At 48.3% G+C, this 24795-nt stretch overlaps 1 protein-coding gene and 3 long non-coding RNA genes across 4 annotated transcripts; 3 read left to right on the plus strand and 1 right to left on the minus strand.

Annotated features, from left to right (window-relative positions):
- Positions 1-566: 566 nt before the first annotated feature.
- On the minus strand, positions 567-1136 carry LOC308592571. The gene is made up of 2 exons (XR_014010560.1): positions 814-1136; positions 567-748 (listed from the first exon to the last, which is right to left on the minus strand). It is a non-coding gene; the product is annotated as an uncharacterized lncRNA (long non-coding RNA).
- Positions 1137-1907: 771 nt separating this feature from the next.
- On the plus strand, positions 1908-5926 carry PMIS2 (PMIS2 transmembrane protein). Its single transcript, XM_081202478.1, has 2 exons — positions 1908-2503; positions 4547-5926. Exons 1-2 carry the CDS (start codon positions 2189-2191, stop codon positions 4718-4720), a joined length of 489 nt encoding a protein of 162 aa, XP_081058604.1. The 5' UTR covers positions 1908-2188; the 3' UTR covers positions 4721-5926.
- Positions 5927-10627: 4701 nt separating this feature from the next.
- LOC308592288 lies at positions 10628-13644 on the plus strand. The gene is made up of 2 exons (XR_014010460.1): positions 10628-11091; positions 12522-13644. It is a non-coding gene; the product is annotated as an uncharacterized lncRNA (long non-coding RNA).
- A 2998-nt stretch (positions 13645-16642) lies between these two features.
- LOC308592104 lies at positions 16643-20410 on the plus strand. The gene is made up of 2 exons (XR_014010380.1): positions 16643-17511; positions 19629-20410. It is a non-coding gene; the product is annotated as an uncharacterized lncRNA (long non-coding RNA).
- Positions 20411-24795: the final 4385 nt, after the last annotated feature.

Raw genomic sequence — 24795 nt, forward strand, 5'->3', positions numbered from 1 at the left:
CAAAACCTGTGTGTGTGTGTGTGTGTGTGTGTGTGTGTGTGTGTGTGTGAAATCGAGAAAGAGATAGCCACACCGGCAGCATATTTCTTCTTTCTCATATCCAAAAATGCGCCTGTTCATTGGGGGATATAGGAAGCCCAGAGCACTTGTTCTTTAGGTGTCCCTTTTATGAAGAGGCACGTAGTGAGACCATTACCGTATTTTTCGCTCTATAACACGCACCTGACCATAACACGCACATCGTTTTTAGAGGAGGAAAACAAGGGAAAAAACATTCTGAATGAAACAGTGGATGTATCATTTTTGTGCTTCATGCTGTGGCCACAGACATGTGATCTGATGGTGAATTTGGGGTGACCCAATGCAAAGATCCTGAGGATCCCTGTAGATCCATGCTTTGTAACCACATTTTTGCACCATTGCAGCCCCAGGCAACAGTGGGTGCGTGATTTTTCTGGTGCAGGCTGTAGCCATGGACATGCTATGTGATCTGATGGTGAATTTGGGGTGACCCAATGCAAAGATCCTGAGGATCCATATGGATCTATGCTTTGTAACCACATTTTAAGTGGGGAGCGAAGGAAAAACAAAGAAGGGACATGAGAGGGGTGTGCAGAGAAGCAGCTGGCTAAGAATGCAGGAGAGGGATTTAACGGGAGGGAGGAAAGAAAGGCAAAAGTTTCTCCCCACCCAAGCCAGCCATCTCTCTCTCTCTCTCTCTCTCTCTCTCTCTCTCTCCCTCCCCTCTCTCTCCCTCCCGCCCCCCCTCTCTCTCTCCCTCCCCCTCTCTCTCTCCCTCTCCCCCTGCAGCACCGGAGCACAGAGAGGAAGTAGAAGGAACGACACTCTGCTTTCCCCTCTGCTTGCCTGGAGGGGAGGGGCTTTCCCTGCTCTTTGTCCCGTTTCAGCAAACACAGCAACGAAACAGAGCAGGGTGGGCAGTAAGACCCTGAGGCAGAATGCAGGAAAGCAGCCGCTTCCTCTTTTCAGGTTTCCCTTCTCCGTGAAGTGCGATTTGATTTTTGCCTGATTTTTCGGCTCCAGGGACCACACATTCGCTCAATAACACGCACAGACATTTCCCCTTCCTTTTTAGGAGAAAAAATCTGTGTGTTATAGAGGGGAAAATACGGTAGACCTTTTCCTGTTAGGCAAAGATCATAAGATGACCCGGATGGTCGCCAGATTCTGTGTACAGATCCGCAGGTGCAGACCATCCCCTGACTCAAACTAGTTCGTTAAGAAAATCCCCAAACTCGGTTCCATGGGTGACTCTGGGTCATCTCTCTGCAGTAGCTTATCTTAAAGTTTTAAGCTTATCACATTTATAAATTTTAAATTTATTGTTGTACTGTACATTGTTTTAAATATTTGTTTTCCTTCTGGGATTGTACCCCAAGTGTGTTTTATAAGCTGGTCTCCGACCGTAATAAATTTTCTACCTACCTACCTACCTATCTATCTATCTGTATATATACCAGCATTTCAGTGTTAATTTCTCTCAATAAACACATTTTGACTAATGCACATATTTCTGCAAGCAATTTCCCCCAACTTATAATGCAGTTTTGTATATCATTTTCACTGAAACATGAGTTTTTAGGCACCTCTCACCCTAATATATGGATATCGTTTGGTTGGAGAAATGCTTTGCAAAATCTGGAGAAGTGTATATTGGTTTGAGAAGTACAGTTTAGGTAGTTCTGCATTAAAATGCAGAGAAAAAAATATTTATCCTCCATTCCTAGGGAAGGATAAGGGGATATCAAATGCTCCCTGGCGCTTCTACATTCAGTATCAATCGGCTGGGGTTATTCATTATCTAATTCCTCATTCCAAACACCCACACATTTTGCAGGGTGGGAGGGAGGAACACGATGCCCAGTTGTTTTGTCCAAGGGCAGAGCATTGCACACAGCTCCCCTAAAGCAAGAGAGCCAAACAGATCAGCCTAGGTTATAGAGCAAGGACTCTTCTGAAAGAATATTCAGAGCAGTGGGTCTGGTACCACGACAGGAGGAGGGGAAAGGGGAGGGGAAAGGGCTGGAGGTGCAACCGACCGAGGAGAGACGGGGACTGCAGGTCACGCAGCAGACAACCCAAGAAGCAGGGATACCGAGAGAAAAGGAAGAGAGACTTCACTAGCAGAACAGCAAGCCAGTGGAGAACGGAGAGCCAGACCTGCACCATGAGTGACATCAAATATGAGAGGATGAACGAGAATGCTCTGCACATGGATAATCCACCGCCCTACTCTGCAAAGAACGAGGAGCCTGGTCCTTCTGCTGGGATGGCACCCACCACGGGCAGCAGAGGAACTCCCGCTATGCCGCACCAGTACACCCCTTACTATGGTCCAGCCAGCATAGCACAAACTTCGCAAACCATCGTCATCAGTTCCGTGCAGCCCAGCCGTGAACCGGATTACCTGGCGTACTCCATCTTCACCATGCTCTGCTGTTGCCTCCCCTTGGGTGTTGCTGCCCTTGTGTACTCGATTCAGGTGAGTGGGAGCTGAGTGAGTGTTTGAGAGAGGACTGGGGGGACCTTAAAGGGCAGGGTTACCTGCCTATGCTGACATCTAAGGCCCCATCTGCACCATACACTTAAAACAGTATCATACCACTTTAAACAGTCGTGGCTTCCCCCTCCCCCAAAGAATCCTGGGGACTGTAACTTCTTAAGGGTGCTATTTTTATAGAAAAAGAGGCACTGGAACTCACCACGAATGTCTCCCTTGTTCTCTTATGAAGGCAATGGCACCCACCTGAGAGGTGCCAGAATTCGGTTCTGGTGAGATCCAGCTGGGGGGGGGGGAACCCTGGTGCTGAGAGTTGTTAAGAGTCCCCTAGTTAGAGCTAAAACAGGGCCTTAGCTACAGGGGAGCCAGCCGGGTATTTTGCCCCGTGTGAACCCTCGAGGGGAAAGCCCCCGCTCAGTTTTCCTCTGAGACAATCTAGGCTACTCAGAGGGAAACTGGGTGGGGGCTTCCCCCTTGAGGGTTCACACAGGGCAAAATACCCAGCTAGCTCCCCTGTGGCTAAGGGCTCTGAGACAATCTAGGCCAGGCATAGGCAAACTCAGCCCTCCAGATGTTTTGGGACTACAATTCCCATCATCCCTGACCACTGGTCCTGTTAGCTAGGGATGATAGGAGTTGTAGTCCCAAAACATCTGGAGGGCCAAGTTTGCCTATGCCTGATCTAGGCTGAGGACACCGTACCATCACCTGTGTTGAAGCAAAATGCTGTTGCCAATATAGCTGGATTCCATACACTGAAATACGGCGGTGCCGTCTGGCCCACAGGCAGCAAAATGTCTAGGCCTAGCCCTGGTAGCTGAGACAATATGTTGCAGCAAAACAAAGAGAGAAGCTCGTGGAAGCTTAAAGGCAAGCACATTTATGGTGGCAACTGTTTTTATGGAACAGAGCCCCCCTCTGTGTTTTATCTGAGCTGTGGCATGCCACCCATGAATCCATAACAGCCTAAGAAAAGCCTGCTGGGTCAGGCCAGTGGCCCTTCTAGTCCAGAATCCTGTTCTCACTGTGGCCAACCAGATGTGCACTAGAAGCTTGCAAGCAGGACAAGAGCACAGCAGCCAGTTGGAATTTCCAGCAACAATTAGTGACTATGGCTGGTTATTGTGGCTAGTAGCCACTATTAAGTCTTAACTACCTTAAAATCCTCTTTTAAAGCCATCCAAGCCATCACTAGGGACGCAGGTGGCGCTAGGGATGTGGGTGGCGCTGTGGGTAAAACCTCAGTGCCTAGGACTTGCCGATCGTATGGTCGGCAGTTCAAATCCCCGCGGCAGGGTGAGCTCCCGTCGTTCAGTCCCAGCTCCTGCCCACCTAGCAGTTCTAAAGCACCCCTAAGTGCAAGTAGATAAATAGGTACCGCTTTATAGCGGGAAGGTAAATGGCGTTTCCATGCCCTGCGCTGGTGCTGGCTCACCAGAGCAGCTTTGTCACGCTGGCCACGTGGCCTGGAAGTGTCTTCGGACAGTGCTGGCTCCCGGCCTCTTAAGCGAGATGAGCACGAAACCCCAGAGTCGGTCACGACTGGCCCGTACGGGCAGGGGTACCTTTACCTTTACCTAAGCCATCACTCCCTCTTGAGGGAGTGAATTCCATAGCTGGAACTATTTGCTGTGTGCAGCAGTGTTCTGAATGTTTCTTTTGTCTGGGTTTTGCTGATACGGTAAGTTACTGCATCTGGGAGTGCGGATAAATCAGAAAACATTGCATTTTGACAAGAGGCAATGTTTACCATGACAGTACTGCATGTTACCACTGGACCAGATGATCATCTGGAACCTCCTGTCAAGCAGCAAGGAGAATCGAACCTCCGCCTTGTATTTTTGGTTCGGGAGATGGTTCTTCACTTGCCATGATGTTACAGTGGTCAGTTATGCCCCTGCAGACTAGGGCAAGTTACCACTTTGTACATGGGTGTCTGATTTCGCACTATGCCACACACATTCGGGAAGAGATAAGGGGTCAGTGTGCTCCTCCCCTGATCCAGTTTGTTCTCTTTCTCCCCAGACCCAAAACGCCAACCAAAATGGAAACTACATAAGCGCTCGACGAAACTCCAGAGTGGCACTCATATTGGCTCACACGGCACTCGGAGTGGGTCTTGGGTGCCTGATTATATACATCATCTTCTGGATGAATATTTCTCACCAGATAGTTGAAGTGCCAACCATCAGCCCCTGAGGATACACAACGTTCATATGCTAAAAGTCATTCCCTGCCCAAGATGCCCAAGTCTGAGAAGTCCTCCTAAATTGACGTCATGCTCTTTGAATCGTTCTGTAAAGTGGTATGTTCTGAGCTGACTCCCATACCCTTGTTCTAACTAGGGATAGATTTACAATGTCAAGCGATGAACATCATGTGTGAACCAGCTCTGTGATACCCAAAGATCTCAAACTCCTTCCAAGAGTATCTCTCCCCTCTCTCATTCTCCCACCCAGAGTTATTTCGATTTCGAGAGTCTTCTGGTCTTGTCCTGTTCCTCTTCACTGCTGACCATTCTTCCAACATTTCACAGATAATAATTGGGACATGCATGTAACACAACAGTTGTCAGAGCACACATTTCTACCCAAGCCCTATCCTTGACACCCATCCCATTCCCCATCGTCCTACTTCTTTGGCTTTATTCGTAAAATTTTTCGGAGACACCGTTGATGGAATCTTATAAATGCCATCTCCAACTCCTCAAAAGATTCCATCAACGGTGTCTCCGAAAAATTATACACATCACTTGGGAAGACAGACGAACTAATATCAGTGTACTGGAAGAAGCAAAGATCACCAGTGTTGAAGCAATAATTCTTCAACATCAACTTCGTTGGACTGGTCATGTTGTGTGGATGCCTGATGATCGTCTTCCAAAGCAACTACTCTATTCCAAACTTAAAAATGGAAAGCGTAATGCTGGTGGTCAACAAACGAGGTTTAAGGACTATCTCAAGGCAAATCTTTAAAAATGTAGTATGAACACCGACAACTGGGAAACACTGGCCTGCAAGCGCTCCAGTTGGGGAACAGCCTTTACCAAAGGCTTTGAAGACACTTGAACTCAGAATGCAAGGGAGAAATGTGCTAAGAGGAAGGCACGCTTGGCAAATCCACACCGTGATCAGCTCCCACCCAGAAACCAATGTCCCCACTGTGGAAGGACGTGTGGATCCAGAATTGGCCTGCACAGTCACCTACGGACTGATTATTAAAACCGTGTTTATGTAAGACAATCTTACTCGACTACGAGTGATCGCCAAAGAAGAAGAAGAAGAAAAAGAAGAAGATCCTGTGATAACTTATCCCATATGTTTTTAATGCAAAGAAGGCACTTGTGAGATGCTTAGAGAGCTATCTGAGGCAAAATAAATAAAATATACAATGAGATCACCATGATTCTGTGTTGTGCGATGTTTTCACAAAACTGCTATTGGTTCCACATAGAGAAAGGACAGTGGGATAAATGTTCATTATCTGTCACATGCAGCTCTTTCTCCATTCTGCTGCAGTTCACCTTCTGCCCCAAAGTGTGTTATTCTAGGGTTGTTATATTTTGAAGAGCAAAAAAGAGGACAGCCTGAGCCGGGAAAAGAGGTGTGTGGGTGCACCTCTTTCCTCAGCTTGGACTGTCAGCAGCCATGGCATGCAGAGCGTCCATGTGCCTCTTTCACCGGCTCGGGCTGGCAGCGGCAATAGCATACGAGAGCAGCCTGAGCCCAAGCCGCCCCAGCCCAAGCCACTGCCAAAAACAAAAAAAAATCCCGGACATTTCCTTTAAAATGTACAAATCCACCCTGATGGGCATGTTGACCCCCAAAAGAGGACATGTCTGTGTTTTTCCAGACGTATGGCAGCCCTAGTTATTCGTCTTACTGTCCACTGTGGTGAAATTACATAAATTACTTACATTATGTTGTCATTAAGTCATTCCACCCCATTCATTTTGACTAAAAGAAAACACAACACAAATGGGAGGTGGGGAGAGGGGATGTAATTTGTAGATTGAAAGCAGCAACAACAGGGAACACTGACTTAACCTGCTAGAGGGGTTTCAATTACAGATATGGGGGCGAATGAGCCAACATTGTCCATTTCCGCTCTCGTTTCTGTTTTCATCAGAATTCCCTGACATGCCTAATCATGACACCTTCATGGCAGATTCACTGACTTCAGCTGTGAAGGCAGAACAAAGCCATCATGCCTAACAGCCTTTGATAGCCCTCTCCTCCGTGAAATTGTCTAATCCTCTTCTTTAAAGCCATCTAAGTTTGTGGCCATCCCAAGTTCCATAGCTGGACTAAGCACTGCATGAAGTACATTCTGTTATCTCTCCTTAATGAGCCAACTTTCAGCTTTATTGGAGATCCATGAGTTCTAGTGTAATGAGAGAGGGAGAAACCTCCAAACTTCAGTGGCTGTCCTTCAAACTAGACTGTCCAACAATCACATGGCAGCAGTTTTTATGCTCTTCTGCAATGAACCCACTTCCCCCAATAATCAGACTTTTTGCAATACAGGAAGAAATGAGGCAATGCACTGCAACGTCACCTAACCTTTCACCATACAAATAAAAGCATGCACCATATAAATGTTACATTAGCAGCTAATGACATCAACGTTCCCCTGCAATTGTTGTGCAAATATATCAGGGTGAATGGTGCAATAAACAGGTCATCTAGAAGCAGCAGTGGTCAAGGGTCACAGGAGGTCAAATACCCAAAATACCCATTACGCCCTGCTGCAGGAAAGTCCCAGCACAGTCTCTGTCTCCAGTGTCCCAGAGCCTCCCGAACAGCATGGGAGGGGTTTGGGGATTTTTTAAGCACCAAAAAGAGCTCTTTTCACCATTTGTGTTGATTATAACCCATCAGAATGGAAAGAGGTGAGTTAGGAGTGGCTCCTAGGGTCACTCTGGAGAAGGTGTGTGGGAAGAAACATTTAAGGGACACTGGAAATACAAGGTGCTTTCACTTCAAGAGAACAGTGTGCAAGTTTTGTTCCATGCAGTGGGGCTTCAAGGAAGAGACAACTTAAGTGGCTCTGAAAGAAGATATTGGAACATTCCAAATCATCTGCCCATGCACACACACACAGGAAATAGGACCCCTAAGTGAAAGGCAACACGTGGAGATCTGCATTGATCATGGCAATGCAACCCTAATTATTATTATTGCAGAAGTCTTAGAAGGGGCATGGCTGGGAGGGGAGGCTACAACGAAAGGACCCTCCACTTACGAACTTGCCACTACTCTTCTGCTAGGAATCAACCTTTATCTCTATCTAAAAAGGCAATCTGGCCTTCATTTTCTGAAACCTAGGCAATAATAATAATAATTTATTTATACCCTGCCTATCTGGCTGGGTTTCGCCAGTCACTCGGGACGGCTTCCAACAAAATATTAAAATACAATAGTCCATCAAACATTAAAAGCTTCCCTAAACAGGGCTGCCTTCATATGTCTTCTAAAAGTCTGGTAGTTGTTTATCACTTTAACATCTGATGGGAGGGCGTTCCACAGGGCAGGTGCCACTACCGAGAAGGCCCTCTGCCTGGTTCCCTGTAACTTGGCTTCTCGCAGGGAACTGGATGGGGGTGGAGACGCTCCTTCCATTCAGAGCAGGAATAATGGGGGGGGCGAGGAGGGAGAGGTCTCTCACTTTCATGCATTTCTTAGCCATTCAGACCACCCAACAAAAGCAATCCTATGGGTGGTTTTACCTTCACTCTGGATTAAATGGTGCTGGGGTGGGGAAAAGAGAGACCAGCTTTCAAAACGTTGCAAAAAGTGAGGAGGGACAGTTGGAGGGATGAGTGAGCCACTTGCACGGCTGTGATCTGAATTAAGACCGTGCAACACGCCAATCTCCCTGGGGCTGTCTTGGGAGCGAGGTGGTGAGTGCACTGCCTGCTGTGCGCGTGCTTGTGCATTCTTCTTGTTGTTGTTGTTTAGTCGTTTAGTCGTGTCCGACTCTTCGTGACCCCATGGACCAGAGCACGCCAGGCGTTCTTACACAAATGTAAAGATGCGCAGTGTGCCCATTTCCACATGCGTTGCAAACCGATCTGTCTCCAGCTTCTGTGAGCCTCTCCTCCAGTTGGCTGCTCACCCTCCCTCTCCCCCCCCAACATCCCCACCGCTCCCAAGTGTGGGGTGGTAGGAGAAATGTCTAGGAAAGAGTGGAAGTTTCGGTGCCTTTCCCTGCTTTCTCCCTCCGTCCCCCTCGCCCGCTCCTGCTGCGCTTTTGCGCCAAACGGTAAAGGCCAGCGGGGCAGTCATTTATGCAAGTAACCTAGGGATATCCCCAGTTCTCCTTCGCAACCCTAAATGCCCACTCTGTTTCTCCCCATCCTCGCCCTGCCTTCCCCAGCTTCTCTTCCTGGGCTCCAGCGACAGGAAGCCACGGGGCCGCACAAGGCCCACACCCATGGCTTCCTCTCTCTCTTGCTCACGCACCCCGACGTGGCGCCGGCAGGAGCTGGTCACGCAGCAGCGGGTGCCATCCGTTCAGACTCCAGCTCTGCAAAAACGACGCGTAAAAGGAAGGGCGGTGGCGGACACGGGTAACATGGGGGCCCTGTGCGACGCCAACACTGGACTTCGCCACCCCCCAAAGGCCTTTCCAAACTTTAGGAAGGAGGCGCAAGCTTCTGACAGGGTCCTAAAGTCTCCCTTACCTGGATTTCAAAAGGCTCCCCCCTGGCTCAGTGCCCAGTTCGTGTCGCACAGCTCTAAACCCGTTCTTACTAAAGATTTATCCACACTCTGGAAAACTGGTTGTTTCAAGCTCAATTGGAGCAAACCGCAAAGCATGGAAAATCCGAACTGACCGAGCGCTAAAGTATGGATTTTTGCTGGGAAGGGGGGAAAACCACACTTCAATGTGAAGATTTGAAAAGAGCTAGGAAAAAGTTAAGTGCGGATAAGCCTGAGAGCAGGGGTCAGCAAACTTTTTCAGCAGGGGGCCAGTCCACTGTCCCTCAGACCTTGTTGGGGACCAGAGTATATTTGGGGGGGGGGATTCCTATGCCCCACAAATAACCCAGAGATGCATTTTAAATAAAAGGGCACATTCTACTCATGTAAAAACACGCTGATTCCAGGACTGTCCGCGGGCCAGATTTAGAAGGCGATTGGGCCGGATCCAGCCCCCGGGCCTTAGTTTGCCTACCCATGCCTAAGAGCATGGGCTACAGGAGCAGCCGCCACGGCTACAGCCCCTCCAACAGTCCCAGTTCCAGCACCGGCTTTAGGGCGCTGCAGACAGCTTCCCTGTGCTGGGGATCCTTGCTTTGGTTTTTGTACCATGTTGATCTGAGAATGTCTATGGTAGAAAATGAGATCTGAGTTGGGATAATGTTTTCTGATCTAACAAGCAGGACGAGTGATTGCTTAATAAACAGCTGCTGTCATCTTAATTTCCCCCATCAACTTTGTGCAAACAAATCAGGATGGGTGGCCAATAAGCGAGTCAGCTGGAAGCAACATTTATCTCTTTCTCAAAAGGCAATCTGTCCTTTGTTTGCTGAAACCTGGGCTACAACGTGTTCCCAGTCAGGAGTACTTGGAGATAAGATTGGTGGACAGAGAGAGGCATCCCTCTTTCATGCATTTCCTAGCCATTCGAAAAACTACTCATTGAGAGTGACCAGCCGGTCCCCAAAACAAAAGGAAGGTTTTTGGCAATTCTGCCAGGACTACTAAAGCAATTTCCAGCACCAGACCTGGTTCCAACAACCAATTTTTGCCTCAGTTTCTGACTTTGCGATAACATAAAATATGGAAGCATGTGCCCATTTGCAGCTTTGAAATGGTGTGTCCATTCAGTCACACAGAAAATATGAGGAAAGTGAAGGCCACACTCAGTATTAATCTGACTGCTTTGGGTTACCAATTTCCTCATTCCTAGCCCTTCATACTTCTGGGCTGGAAGACCTGGTGGAGCTGCTGTTATATTCTTCCACAGCCAGAGCCCAGACTAGGGGTCACTTGAGCAGAGAAGCCGGCAATGTAAAGCCAGCTCCCAGACACAAAAAAAGACCGAAGTTTGCAGAAAGAGGAAGAGGGGAGGGGAGGGGGAGAAGGGCTGGAGGGAGCGGCCGAGGGGAGGAAGCGTAAAGCACCAGCAGCTAATCACAGACAGCTGAGGAGGAGCAGAGCGAAAGACTTTAGAGGCTGCGTTCAGGGAACACCAAAAAGGAAAAGGAGAGCAGGCTGTTCACCATGAGCAACTACGAGAGGCTGAAAGAGGAACCCATCACTCAGGATCCACCTCCTTACTCTGACAAAGACTCCCATGAAGACCCTGAGCCAGCTAAATCTCTTTCTGGATCAGAACCACGTCACATGGGCTGGCCCTCTAACCCTGTGCCATCCCAGTACCAACATTATGTTGCAGCTGGTGCAGGATCCCACCAGTTTCCGATTCTTCAACCTCCGCAGGCCACCATCATCATTTGTGGTCCACCTGCCAAGGAGCCTGATTACCTGGCCTACTCTATCTGTACCATGCTTTGCTGCTGCCTCCCCCTGGGCATTGCTGCCTTAGTTTACTCTATAAAGGTGAGCTCCTCCCTCTTTTTCTTTGGGCTGGGGGAGATGTAGTGCTATAATAACAGGCAGTCCAATAGGCCCCATGACCTTTTCTGGTGGCCCCTGTAGCAGAGGCCTGTAGAAGGCTACAGGGTGGCTTGTGTTGTAGCTGAAATTCAGGGGGGCAGGTGAGCCTAAGGCTTCTGGATTTCAAGGTTTGGGGGCCCTTTCTCCACCCCAATTATTCAAGCCACCATGTTGTCCACAGGGACAGGGAGAAATGGCAGAGCACAAAGTGGGTGGTGGTTTCAAAGAGAACAGATGTTGCTTTTGCTCAGTCAAGGCAAAACTCAGGCAGGGTGAGGTCTAGAGAGGGGACTGAATCACGTCTGTGTGCAGGAGGGTTCCAGCTGGCTGGAGGGGCTCAAGCTAAGATCTGCAACTCTGAATCTCCTACGCTTCAGCAGGAAATAAAATGAGCCTCAGCACAGCTGCCTCTGCCAGCGCTGAAGTTTTTGTTTTGCTTAAAGGGGCCCAGCCCTCTGCATTGGTCTCTTGTTGCTATGGTGGAGCAGAGGATTCCCTGCTTGTAGTGGGTCCTCCAAGTCTAAGTGTGACATTGTCACAGCCTCTGACCAGTGAAGAGTCAGACTCTGGCCACACAGGCACTTTGGGTAGCAATGTTTCTGGGCTGTCTCCTGTGTGGCCTTCCTCCTTTCGTTTTGGAGTCTTGTACCTCACCACCTAAAGAGGACTTGACTCCTGTTCCCCGGCAGGCGCAGGATGACTCTCAGGCAGCCAACATCCAGAGAGGCAGCTGGGTTAGCCTGTTGCAGCGAAACAGGAAAGAGTCTCTGATGACCACTTTAAAGTTGCATGGATTCTTTGGGGCGTTTGTTTTCACAAACTAGGCTTTGTCTGAGCTGCTGGGCAGCTTTCTGAGTTAGGGGTGGGTGGCCTGTTTCATGGTGGCCCAGGTCCTACTTGGATGGTCATTTCTAGAAGGTGATGCTCAGGGAGTGCTCTTCGACCCCCTGGACCCTTCAGTGTGGGGTTCCTCTGGGTTTGATTTTATCCCCTCTGCTGTTTAACAGCGACATAAAATCACTGAGTGGGGTTATCTGGAGTTTTGGAGTACAGTGGTACCTTGGTTGTCGAACTTAATCCATTCCGGGAGTCCCTTTGACTCCCAGAACCATTCGAAAACCAAGGTGCAGCTTCCAATTGGCTGCAAGAGCTTCCTGCACTCAATTGGAAGCCACAGAAGCCACGTAAGAAGTTCACCTTCCAAAAAACATTCACAAACCAGAACACTTACTTCCAGGTTTGAGGCGTTCGGGAGCCGATTTGTTCAGGAGCCAAGCCGTTCAACAACCAAGGTATCACTGTACCTTGCTGGTGATGCACAGGTCTACTTCTCCTTTACATCTGTCATCAGTTCTCACTCTCTTTCTCCACAGACCCAAGAAGGCAACTTTAATGGAGATGTGATAGCTGCCAAGCGAAACTCCAGGATGGCTCGCATCTTGAACCACACAGCCCTCGGAGTGGGCTGCTTCTGCTTCGTTATGTATATCATCATAATGGCAACTTTGTATTGGGAGCTGCAAAACCAGCACCCACTTGACTGAGGATTCACTGCAGAGCCTCCACATTTCGAAAGACCTCCCCACCGTTGCACTACTGAGAAGAAGGCCTGGCTGGACGCTGTGCTTTAAGAATCATTCCATAGCAGGAAGTGCTAAAGGACTGAGTCACACGTACAGGCTCATCACATGATTTCTGTTTATTTTACTTGATGACCAACAATGGGATGTGTGAACTTCAAAGCATTGTCCCAAAGGGGACATCAAGTGCTCTTGGAAGTTCTACCTAGGGGGGAAAATATAATATCCTTTACTCTGCCATATATTCCTATACAGTGGTACCTCAGGTTAAGTACTTAATTCGTTCTGGAGGTCTGTTCTTAACCTGAAACTTTTCTTAACCTGAAGCACCACTTTAGCTAATGGGGCCTCCCGCTGCTGCTGCGGCACCGGAGCACGATTTCTGTTCTCATCCTGAAGCACTATTTCTGGGATAGCGGAGTCTGTAACCTGAAGCATATGTAACCTGAAGCGTATGTAACCCGAGGTACCACTGTACACATAATAATTTTTAAAAACGGGGATGGGGTTTATAAGAGATTCTGAAAAACACAATGTTATCAAGCAGGATCTGGTTACAATAGGCATACTCCATTTACAATTATAGATCAGAGATGGAAAAATGCAGACATAATATAAAGCCAAAATAAACCATCGGTATGTGAATGTGTGGAAATGAGTGACTAGAACTGTTTATTATGTAGGCGTAATGGTTAAACAAGGCAAGGTTACAAAACGTGAACCCTAATCTACCAAAGCAAAGTAATTAAAATATTCAAATGCTCTACACTACTACTTCTTTTGACATGTTCAGGGAAGTTTTTAAATGTGTGACATTTTAATGTATTTTTAATCTTTGTTGGAAGCTGCCCAGAGTGGCTGGGGAAACCCAGCCAGATGGGCAGGGTACAAATAATAAATTACTATTGCATCTTTATTGAAAGTTCAAAAAGTACATAATTATATGTGCACTAAACACTAAGAGACGTGAATAAAAGAGAGAAACAGAAAAAGAGAAACAGAACCCGTGTAGAAGGGGAAATAAAGTGGGGGGGGGACCCCAAACTCTATGCTTTACAAGGTTGTTATTGTACTTCACCAGATCTTAACCTATTACAGTATTTGTAAGAATGGATTCCAAATATCACTGATTAAATCTTATGCAACAACAAAAAACAACCAGCCATCAACATATATGAATCTTTGTTATTAGCAAACCAATTTGATATACAGGTACTGAGGGAGGATTGGAAGAATCAGAGATCTCCATTTCGACCACACAGTGGGAAACTGTTTTAAGTGCTATAACAAGGGTGTCAATGGACCTTAGATTGAGGCTCATACAACAAAAAATAATATTTGGAATATACTGGACCCCATTTCGTTTGTTTAAAAAAGCGCTATCTAATGTATCTAACTGTTGAAGATGCAATAGGATAATGCTTCTCCAAAACATATGTTTTTTATTGTCCTATATTGAAAGATTTTTGGCAGAGGGTAACTGGAACCATCAACAGAACTGTACGGAACAACCGTACATTTGCAGAAAAATAGCCTCTCGAATTATATAGCCAGCTCATGGAACCTTACAAAAGGACAATACGAGTGGACTCTCCGTGCCCTTACCACAGCAAAAAGACTGATCCTGATGAATTGGAAAAATAAAAATGCGGCTCCCTTCTACGATTGGATTGAAGACTTATGCAAACTCGCAACATATGAACAACTTGCATTACAAACGCAGACTTGTCATGGACAAATGCTCTACACTTAGCAAGCGACGGACATCACGGGTGATTCCTTTCTGATACACAAACATTCCAAGTAGGAATGATTAGGTTGTATCCAGTGCTTCCTCTACTCAGAGTATACCCATTGAAATTAATGGATATGACTGACTTAGGTCCATTCCGTTCAGTGGAGCTACCCTGAGTAGAATTCAGTTGGATACCACACAGAGTCCCATGGACAATGGCCATGTTAGTTGCCCCAGAATTGGCAACAATAAAATATAACAATACATGCCCTTAAAACAAAGGGGGATTTAGGGCAGTGTGACTGCTTCTGCCGCACTGGGCGCCACAACTATGGCATGGTGAATTGAGCAGAATGGAAAGTGAGAGGTGGGAGGCACCAAATGTTGGCCTTGGGCTGGGAGTCTCTGAAATCTGAAAGACCAAAGTCTGCCCCTGCCTTAAAATCATGATATGGGCTTACCCCTCTGGCTCCCAGCTGCAACTCTCCTCACTGGGGGACAGGAGGCAGGCAGGTGTGGAGGACTCCCTGGTCCTGAATGGGGTAACTATGCCCCTGAAGGACCAGGTGTGCAGCCTGGGAGTCATTCTGGACTCAGAGCTGTCTGTGGAGGTGCACGTCAATTCTGTGTCCAGGGCAGCTGTTTATCAGCTCCATCTGGTACGCAGGCTGAGACCCTACCTGCCCGCGGACTGTCTTGCCAGAGTGGTGCATGCTCTAGTTATATCTTGCTTGGACTACTGCAATGCACTCTATGTGGGGCTACCTTTGAAGGTGACCCGGAAACTACAACTAATCCAGAATGCGGCAGCTAGACTGGTGACCGGGAGTAGCCGAGACCGCATAAAACCGGTTTTGAAAGACCTACACTGGCTCCCAGTACGCTTCTGAGAACAATGCAAAGCGTTGGTGCTGACCTTTAAAGCCCTAATCGGCCTTGGTCCAGTATACCTGAAGGAGCATCTCCACCCCCATCATTCTGCCCAGACACTGAGGTCCAGCTCCAAGGGCCTTCTGGCGGTTCCCTTGCTGTGAGAAGCCAAGTTACAGGGAAACAGGCAAAGGGCCTACTCGGTAGTGGCACCCTCCCTGTGGAACGCCCTTCCACCAGATGTCAAAGAGAAAAACAACTACCAGACTTTTAGAAAACATCTGAAGGCAGCCTTGTTTAGGGAAGCTTTTAATGTTTTATGGACTAATGTATTTTAATATTATGTTGGAAGCCGCCCAGAGTGACTGGGGAAACCCAGCCAGATGGGTGGGGTATAAATAAATTATTATTATTGTTATTATTATTATTATTATTATTATTATTATTATTATTATTATTATTATTATCCCACCATCCTGCCCAGTTTTACCTTCCTATATAAGACTCCATCCTCCAGTTTTGTTCCCTTCCTCTTGTTATCCGGACAATTAACTCCCTTTTCTAACCCTCCTGCCTCGTCTTCTCAGTACTGCTGGGCCTGGTGCCTAAATTCTCCCAACGCTTCACCAACAGGAATACATGCCTATCATACCCGTCTTCTCATCCCACAAATTCCAGCCCAAGCCTTACAGTACTCAGGCAGGGAAGGTGTGGCCTGGGGCCAAACAGTGAGGCCTGGAGCAGGACATTGGTCACTCAGTCCTGAAGCTCCCTATCCCTGCCTTAAAGCTAAAGAAAAAGATGCACTTTGAACGTTAATTAGTAAATGCCATCTATTCTATTCATGCAGTCTTGTGTTTCAAAGGCAAATACTGCAATTGTATGCCAGTGTGGCAATACTGCAATTGTATACCAGTGTGGTGTAGTGGTTAAGAGCGGTAGACTCGTAATCTGGTGAACCGGGTTCGCGTCTCCGCTCCTCCACATGCAGCTGCTGGGTGACCTTGGGCCAGTCACACTTCTTTGAAGTCTCTCAGCCCCACTCACCTCACAGAGTGTTTGTTGTGGGGGAGGAAGAGAAAGGAGATTGTTAGTCACTTTGAGACTCCTTAGGGTAGTGATAAAGTGGGATATCAAATCCAAACTCCTCCTCCTCTTCTTCTTCTTCTTCTTCTGCTTTGGGAGCCTCAGAGTTATATAAATAAATATGTGATATGATATAATATACAGTTGCAGCGTGGAAGTCAAATGGAATCCATTCCGGTCGTCCGTTCAACTGCCAAAACGTTCAAAAACCAAATTGTGGCTTCTGATTGGCTGCAGGAAGCTCCTGCAGCCAGTCAGAAGCTGCAGAAGCTCCGTAGAATGTTTGGCTTCCAAAAACAGTTCACAAACCAGAGCAGTCACTTCCAGGTTTGCGACATTCAGGAGCCAAAATGTTCAGGAATTAAGCTGTTCGAAAACCAAGGTACGATTGTACATATTTTATGATTGGGGTGTATGCAGTTTTAGGGGAGGAGTCATTACCAGTTTCCTCGTTCCCAGCCACTCATACTTCTGGGTTGAAAGACTCAGTGGAGCTGCTGTCCTATTCCAGAGACAGAGCACGGACTAGCGGCCACCTGAGCAGAACAGCCAGCAATGTAAAGCCAACGCCTAGGCAAAAGAGGACCAAAGTTCACCAAAAGAGAAAGAGGAAGGGAGGGAGGCAGCAGAAGGCGGGGAGAAGAGTTAGAGGTGCAGCTGAGGAGAGGAAGAGCAGAGCACCCAGCAGCTAATCACAGACTGCCAGCTTCGGGGAGCAAAGGGGAGGAAAAGGAGAGCAGGCCGTTCGCCATGAGCAACTACGAGAGGCTGAAAGACGATTCCACCACCACTCAGGATCCACCTCCTTACGCTGACAAAGACTCCCATGAAGACCCTGAGCCAACGAAACCTCTTATTGGACCAGAACCCCGCCACATGGGCTGGCCCTCTAACGCTGTGCCATCCCAGTACCAACATTATGGTGCAGCTGGTGCAGGATCCTACCAGGTTCCGATCCTTCAACCTCCGCAGGCCACCGTCATCATTCGTGGTCCACCTGCCAATGAACCTGATTACCTGGTGTACTCTATCTGTACCATGCTTTGCTGCTGCCTCCCCCTAGGCATTGCTGCCTTAATTTACTCTATGCAGGTGAGCTCCTCCCTCTTTTTCTTTGGGCTGGGGGAGATGTAGTGCTATAATAAGAGGGGGTCCAAAAGGCCCCATGACCTTTTCTGATTTCCTTCTAGCAACAGTCTGTAGAAGGCGGCTTGTGGTGTGGCTGAAATTCAGGAAGCAGGGGAGCCTAGGGATTTTGGATTCAGGCTTTGGGGATTCTTTCCTCACCCCAACTGATAGAGAAAAATAGGGGTGGTTGACTTTTGCTGCCCAACTTCTTAAGGGACCGAGTCCCCTTAGTCTATGATCAGTCAGAGATAAATGGATGGAGGCAGGAAGCAGTGAAAGCAAGGCAGATCTTTATTTTTCTGTTGCAACAGAGTTCCCTCCCCACCTAGCAAAGAGCAAAGAGAAACTCAGAACCAAGAAGAAACATCTCTTTTAAGGGTTTTCATTTTGGCATGGAGAAGAAGGACATCCCCTCTACAAACAGTCAGAAATTACATCACACATAATGTGGGGCAACTGTGGCTCAGGTAGGCCAAGGTTTCATATTCCTGAGGATTTGGCAAGATTTACATAGTTCCAGACACAGTTTGCAGAAAAGGCATTTGATAAGACCAGGGGTCAGCAACCTAAGGCCCATGGGCCACAAGTGGCCCACGTGGGTCATTTAACCAGCCCACGAGCCACCCCCAAACCGAGCCGCCTGCTCGGCGAGTCCCCGTGTGCTGTGCTAAACTGATACAGGGACTCACTTTCGCAGCGCCAGAAATTGCATCTGTGCGGATGCCGGAAATCACGGGCGCCCACACGATCTGGCCCACAGAGGGATCTCTGCTGGAGTGAACCGACCCAGGCAAGGTAAACCTTGCAGACCCCTGGATAAGACAATCAGGATGCCTGTCAGTCATCCCTCATCTGGGCAAACAGTGACATTTAATAAAAAGGAGGTTCAATAGGTATAGGAGAGGAATCCCTTCAGGAACTTCCCCTCATTGCTACCTGCCTACGTGGTCTCAGGCAAGAAGGATTAAGGAGGCAGAGGAAATATTTAGAGTCTTTAGGAGACCCAAGCTGGCTTTTGGATTGCTCTCCTGTACTATTGTAGTGTATATACTTATGCATGTGTGCAATTATCAACATTTCTTCTATATTTGAGACCTTCTTCTATATTAGAGACCTACAACACCCATCATTTAAGCCACGGTGTTGTGCTACAGGAGAAATGTCAAAGCACAAAGTGGGTGGTGGTTTCAAAGAGAACAGGATAAGGGGATCGTTCAGATGTTGCTTTTGCTCAGTCAAAGCAAAACTCAGGCAGGGTGAGGTTCAGAGAGGGGACTGAATCAAGTCTGTGTTCAGGAGGGTTCCAGCTGGCTGGAGGGGCTCAAACTAAGATCTGCAACTCTGAATCTCCTACGCTTCAGCAGGAAATAAAGGCAGCCTCCGCCCTATATAGTATCAGCACAGCTGCCTCTACCAGCAGTGTGAGTTGTTGTTTTGCTTAAATGGGCCCAGCCCTCTGTGTTACGGTGGAGCAAATGAGTCTCTGCTTGCATTGAGTTTTCCAAGTCCAAAGATGACATTGCCACAGCCTCTGGCCATTGGGGAAGACAAAACTCTGAATCCTTTATTTATTTATCTTTTAATTTTTTTATAATTTTCATTTAGATATATTACAACAATTATTCCATCATAATTTTAGCATTTCAAACTTTGACTCCCTTCCCCGTGTTTCTGTGGTTCTTTTCATTTCTTTTCATCTTCCTGCATACTCTTGAGTATAGGCTATATTAAAGGCTGAATTAAAAACACAAATTCCCCTGTAGTTATTTTCCCCACCACACTGTGTCGCCTCTGTTCCTCACTTTATGACCTCTTCTAGCAAGGTCACTTTTTCTTTTTGTTTATCTTTCCTGCTTCCTGTTAGTCCTCCTTCACCCAAACACAGACATGAACTTTCTCAGAAATGTGGGATTCCCCTGGGGTATGATTTTATCCCCCCTGCTGTTTAACATCTACATGAAACCACTGAGTGGGGTTATCTGGAGTTCTGGAGCACAGTTGTCAGCGATAGGCCGATGACGCACAGCTGTACTTCTCCTTTACATCTGCCGTCAATTCTCTCTCTCTCTCTTTCTCCGCAGACCCGAGAAGCCAACCTTAATGGAGATGTCATAGCTGCCAAGAGAAACTCCAAGATGGCGCGCATTTTGGCCAACACAGCCCTCGGGGTGGGATGCGTCTTAATTGTTGTGTATATCATAATAATGGCAATTGTGTATACAAATGCAAAAAATCAGCATCCGCCTAACTAAGGATTTGCCGCACAGCCTCCACCCCCTGAAAAACCTCCCCATCACTGCAATAATCAGAGAAGGCCTGGTTGGATGCTGTGCATTTTGATTCATTCCATAACTAAAGGGCTGGTATACACATGCATGCACATCACATGATTTCTATTGAATTTACGCAATGACGAGCAATGGGGTGCATGAACTTTCAGAGCACTTGATGTTGTCACTTTAGAGGCAATGCCTAGGAGCAATACCTAGGAGCAAATTTGTAATATATTCTGTAATACATCCTGTCATATATTCCAATACACATTGGAAATCTAGTCCTAGGTATATATATAATTTTTGAAAAGGGGGTGTGGGGGGTTATAAGAGATTCTGAAAAATGCAATGTTATCAAACAGGATCTGATGACATGATGCCAACTCCACTTATCATTATTGATCTGAGATGAACAACTGCAGACATAAAATAAAGCCGGGAGCCAGAATAAGCCATGGGTATGTGAATGTGTTGAAGGTAATGACTCAAACTGTTTATAACATAGGTGTAATGGTTAAACAAGTCAAGGCAGAAAAATGTGAACCCAATTCTACCAAAGCAAAGTAATTAAAATATTCAAATGGTCTACACTTCTTCTTTCCTTGACATCTTTATTGAAAGTTCAAAAAGTACATAATTTTATGTGCACTAAACATTGTGAGACATAAATAAAAGAGAGAGAAACAGAAAGAGAAACAGAACCCGTGTAGAAGGGGAAATAAAGGGGGGGACGACCCAAAACTCTATTCTACCGAGGGAAAGTAATCAAAGTATCCATATGCTCTACACATAGCAAGTGATGGACATCATGGGTGATTCCTTTCTGATACACAAACGATACAGTTCCAAATAGGAAATATTAAGTTGCATTCGGTGCTTCGAATACCCGTATTCTCATCGCACAAATTTCAGCCCAAGCTCTGCAGAAGAGGGGCAGTGAAGGTGAGGCGGAGGGTCAAATAGTGAGGCTTACAGCAGCACATTTGGCCCCCAGTCCTGAACTGCTTCAGTCCCCCTCCCTTAACATGAAAGAGGAAGATGTGTCTTGAACGTGAATTAAATGCCACCTCTTGTATTCATCCAGTCTGGTGTTTTAAAGGCAAATAATGCGCATGTATGATGCTTTGGAAGCCTCTCGGAGTGATAAAAATAAAAATGATGTGATGTAATATACATATTATATGATTGGGGTTTTATGCAGTGTTAGGGTAGGGGACAGTACCTCTGGCGGGGGACATGCCGTGCTCCTTCTGGGGTAGTTTGCCCACCTTTGGTCCCCACCCTGCACCAGCTTGGGAGGGCGATGAAAGGGGGGGGCAATGCCATGCATGACACCACACATGTGACTTCATGACATCTGGAAGAGCCAGGGGAACATCCAGCCAAACATGGCGGCCAGGTGGCTTCAATGGCTGGGGTTCAGACTCCACCTTCTCCTGGAGCAGCCATCAGCAGGAAGCTGCTTCGATCCTCTTTCCACTCCATGGCAGGAAGTGGAGAAGAAGGAGTCGCCCCGCCCCCCATGGATGTAATGCCAGGAATCACTGTTTCTTGCTGCAGTTTGCACAAAAAAAGAAATACAGCAGAGTCATAAGAGCATTTGTAGAAAACCCTTATGTGCATATTGCTGTGGTGTTCAAATACAGCCAGTGCCTAGATACATGCATACGTACATACATACATACATACATACATACATACATAGCTACCTGCAAAGATAGATAGATGATATAGATGATAGATGATAGATAGATGATAGATAGATAGATAGATAGATAGATAGATGATAGATAGATAGATGATAGATAGATGATAGATAGATAGATAGATGATAGATAGATAGATAGATAGATAGATAGATAGATAGATAGATAGATAGATATAGATATAGATAGATAGATAGATAGATAGATAGATAGATAGATAGATAGATGATAGATAGATAGATAGATGATAGATAGATAGATAGATAGATAGATAGATAGATAGATAGATAGATAATGTCAAGGCTGCCTCAGGTCCCAGCTCACAAAGGACCAACGCCAGTGTCTCTTTATATACAGAAACGTTTATTGTGGTTCATTTTCCGTTTCACAGCCGAGGCGCGCAGCCTCACGTCCGTAACGCTAGACCGCTGAAGTCCCCTCTGAGTCAGTCCCTCCCCTGCACCAGTTTAAGATGCTTGTGCTGCTCCACCTCTTCCTTTCTCTCCTTTTCCGCAGGGTCTTCCTGCCCACTGGGGTTTCGCCCCTCCTGGATTCCCCTGACGCTGAATCCCCAGACTGCTCTCCCTCCCTCCTGCGGGCTTTGGGACCTGGCTCCTTCTCCGGGCTCTCTGTTCTTCCGCGCGCCTGCACCTTTGAACTTGGCGCGCGCGCCCAACTTCTAACCTTCCTTTTGACAGTTACACTACTCCCTTCACTGCTCCCCTCCCCTTCCGGGAGGATGGGTTGTTCTGACCTCCCCTCCATTTCTGCTGCCGGAGCTGCTTCTCCTGACACACTGGAACCTTCCCCCCCTTCGCTGCGCTCTGGTGGGGAAGCTGGTCCTGATTTCCAGCTGCCGCTTTGGGATCCCCTGCTGGCCCCTTGCCTCTGATGCGTCCCCCCTGGGACTCCCCTTGTCTTGACCACAGGCGCCCCCTTCTGGGAATCCTCTGATTCGCTGGAGAGACTCATGGAATCCCTCGAGTCATTGTCATCCTCCTCCTCGCTGTCCTCGGACTCTTCCCAATCGTTGTCCATCTCCTGCCTGCTCTGTGCCTCTCTCCCTGAACCCCTGACATCCATCCCCCCCTCAAAGCCCCCCCCTTCCCCACTCCTGCTGCTCGGGCGCTGGTTCCGGGTGCTCCAGTGCTGTGGGGGTGAGTGCGGGAAACTGTTCATTTCCCCTGGTCTGCCGCCCCCCAACTGGATCCGGCCAGTCCGGGACGACCTCGTCTACGTCGATCTCCTCTGCTTCCAGTTCAGTGTATGTGTGCTCGAACCCGGGCTCCTCCCCCAACACGTCCATGTCCGCCTCTGCCCCTGTTACCTCGGTCGATGCTTTTTGCCAAGGCCACCTTAGCCACCTCCTGCTCCACCCCTCTTCTGATTGATCGTCCCACCAGTGAGAGCAGTCCGTGTCCACCCCCGAACACGATCCCCTTGGAGGGCTCGATTCCGGCGTCGTCTCCTCTGCGGAGGAGAACCCCTGGAACGTGCTGGCTGAAAGTGTGGGCGTAAAAAGCCAGTCGTCGAAATAATCCGCTGGCATGGGTCTGTGCAGGAAGAGTGCATGGAACTCGTCTTTGAGAAGAGGTTCCTCCAGAGCATAGTCCGACACCCAACTGTTGGCGCTGGCCGGGGTACCTTCCCTGGCGAGGAGATATTCTACTCCCTCCTCCCCCCATCTCGAGTCCAAAATCTCCGTGACCTCGTTGAGTGTCGTGGCCCTTGGTGACTCCCCCCCCCCGGTGACTTTCTGCGTGGGTCTGGTGCTGTCCCTGGCTCCTGAAACCTGTGTGGGGCCTTGTAGGGCGTGAGCACCGACCTATGAAAGACCGGGTGCATTCTGGAACCTTCTGGGAGGGTCAACCGAAAGGCTACTGGATTGATCTGGGCTTCGACTTGGTACGGCCCTAGCTGTTTGTGTCCTAGCTTCTTCTTAGCTAATGACTTGGCCGGCACTGCCTGGGCCGCTAACCATACCCAGTCCCCCACCTGGATGTCTTCCCCTGCCCTCCTGTGCCTGTCTGCCTGCACTTTGTAGGCGTGTTTAGCTAGCTCTAAGTGCCGTCGGAGTTCCTCGTGGACCTCCTGTAACTCTGCTGCTAAGTGTTCAGCTCCCTGCGGCTCCCCCTGCGCCATCGTCTCCAACCCCAGGAAGGTTCTGGGATGCCGCCCATTGTTGGCGAAGAACGGTGTCACCCCCGTTGACGCGTGCTTCGTGTTGTTGGAGGCAAACTCGGCCAGCGGTAGGTAGTCTACCCAAGTCGCAGGCTTTTGATTGGCGTAACATCACAGGTACTGCTGCATGATGGCGTTGACCCTCTCCGCTTGTCCGTTGGTTTGCGGATGTCTCGCCGACGCTAAGTTGATCTTGACGTTCAGGATACCCAGCAGCTTCTGCCAGAAACTGGAAATGAATTGGCGACCCCGGTCGGACAGGATGGACCGTGGCAAGCCGTGAACTCTGAACACGTGGTCTATGAACAGCTTGGCGGTCTGTTCCGCTGTGGCCACCCTCGTGCAAGGAATGAAATGCGCCATCTTGGTGAACAAGTCCACAACCACAAGCACCGCGGTCTTGCCTCGCGAACTGGCTAGATCAGTAACAAAGTCCAGCGCCACCTTCTCCCACGGCTCTAGCGGCGTCTGCAGCGGTTCCAGCAGTCCCGCTGGCCTCTTGTGCACCGGTTTGGATCTCTGGCAAGTGTCACACCTGGCGACGTAATCCACAACTTCTCCTCGCATCTGGGGCCACCAAAAGCCTCTGGCTACTAAGTCCGCCGTCTTTTCCTTGCCAAAGTGACCCGCGCTGGGCGCGTCATGCAACTGTTGCAGGACCTTCGTGCGTAGCTCGTCTCCCGGCATGTATAGAGCACCTTTGCGGGTTAGCAGTCCGTCGCGTATCTGGAACTCGTCGTCCTTCGCTGTGCCCCTTCGCACCTCCTCCATCTTGGATTGTGCGAACGGATCCGTCTGCAGCGCGCAACGCACCGCGTCCAGGTCCACAGCGGCTGAAGCGCATGCCCATGCCTGCGGTGCAAAAATGTGTCTGGCCGCCACCGGAGCTGCTTCCTCGAGATATTGTGGTTTCCTGGAGAGCGCATCCGCTATGACGTTGTTGTCTCCCGGGATGTACTCTATCTTGAAGTCGAAATCCGCAAAGAACTCCGCCCAGCGTATGTGCCTCTGGCTCTGGAGCTTCGCCGTGCGCCAATACTCCAAGTTCTTGTGGTCTGTGTGGACTTGCATGGTGTGTTTGGCTCCGA

Source organism: Podarcis bocagei (assembly GCF_964188305.1).
Source record: "Podarcis bocagei genome assembly, chromosome: 7".
NCBI lineage: Eukaryota > Metazoa > Chordata > Lepidosauria > Squamata > Lacertidae > Podarcis > Podarcis bocagei.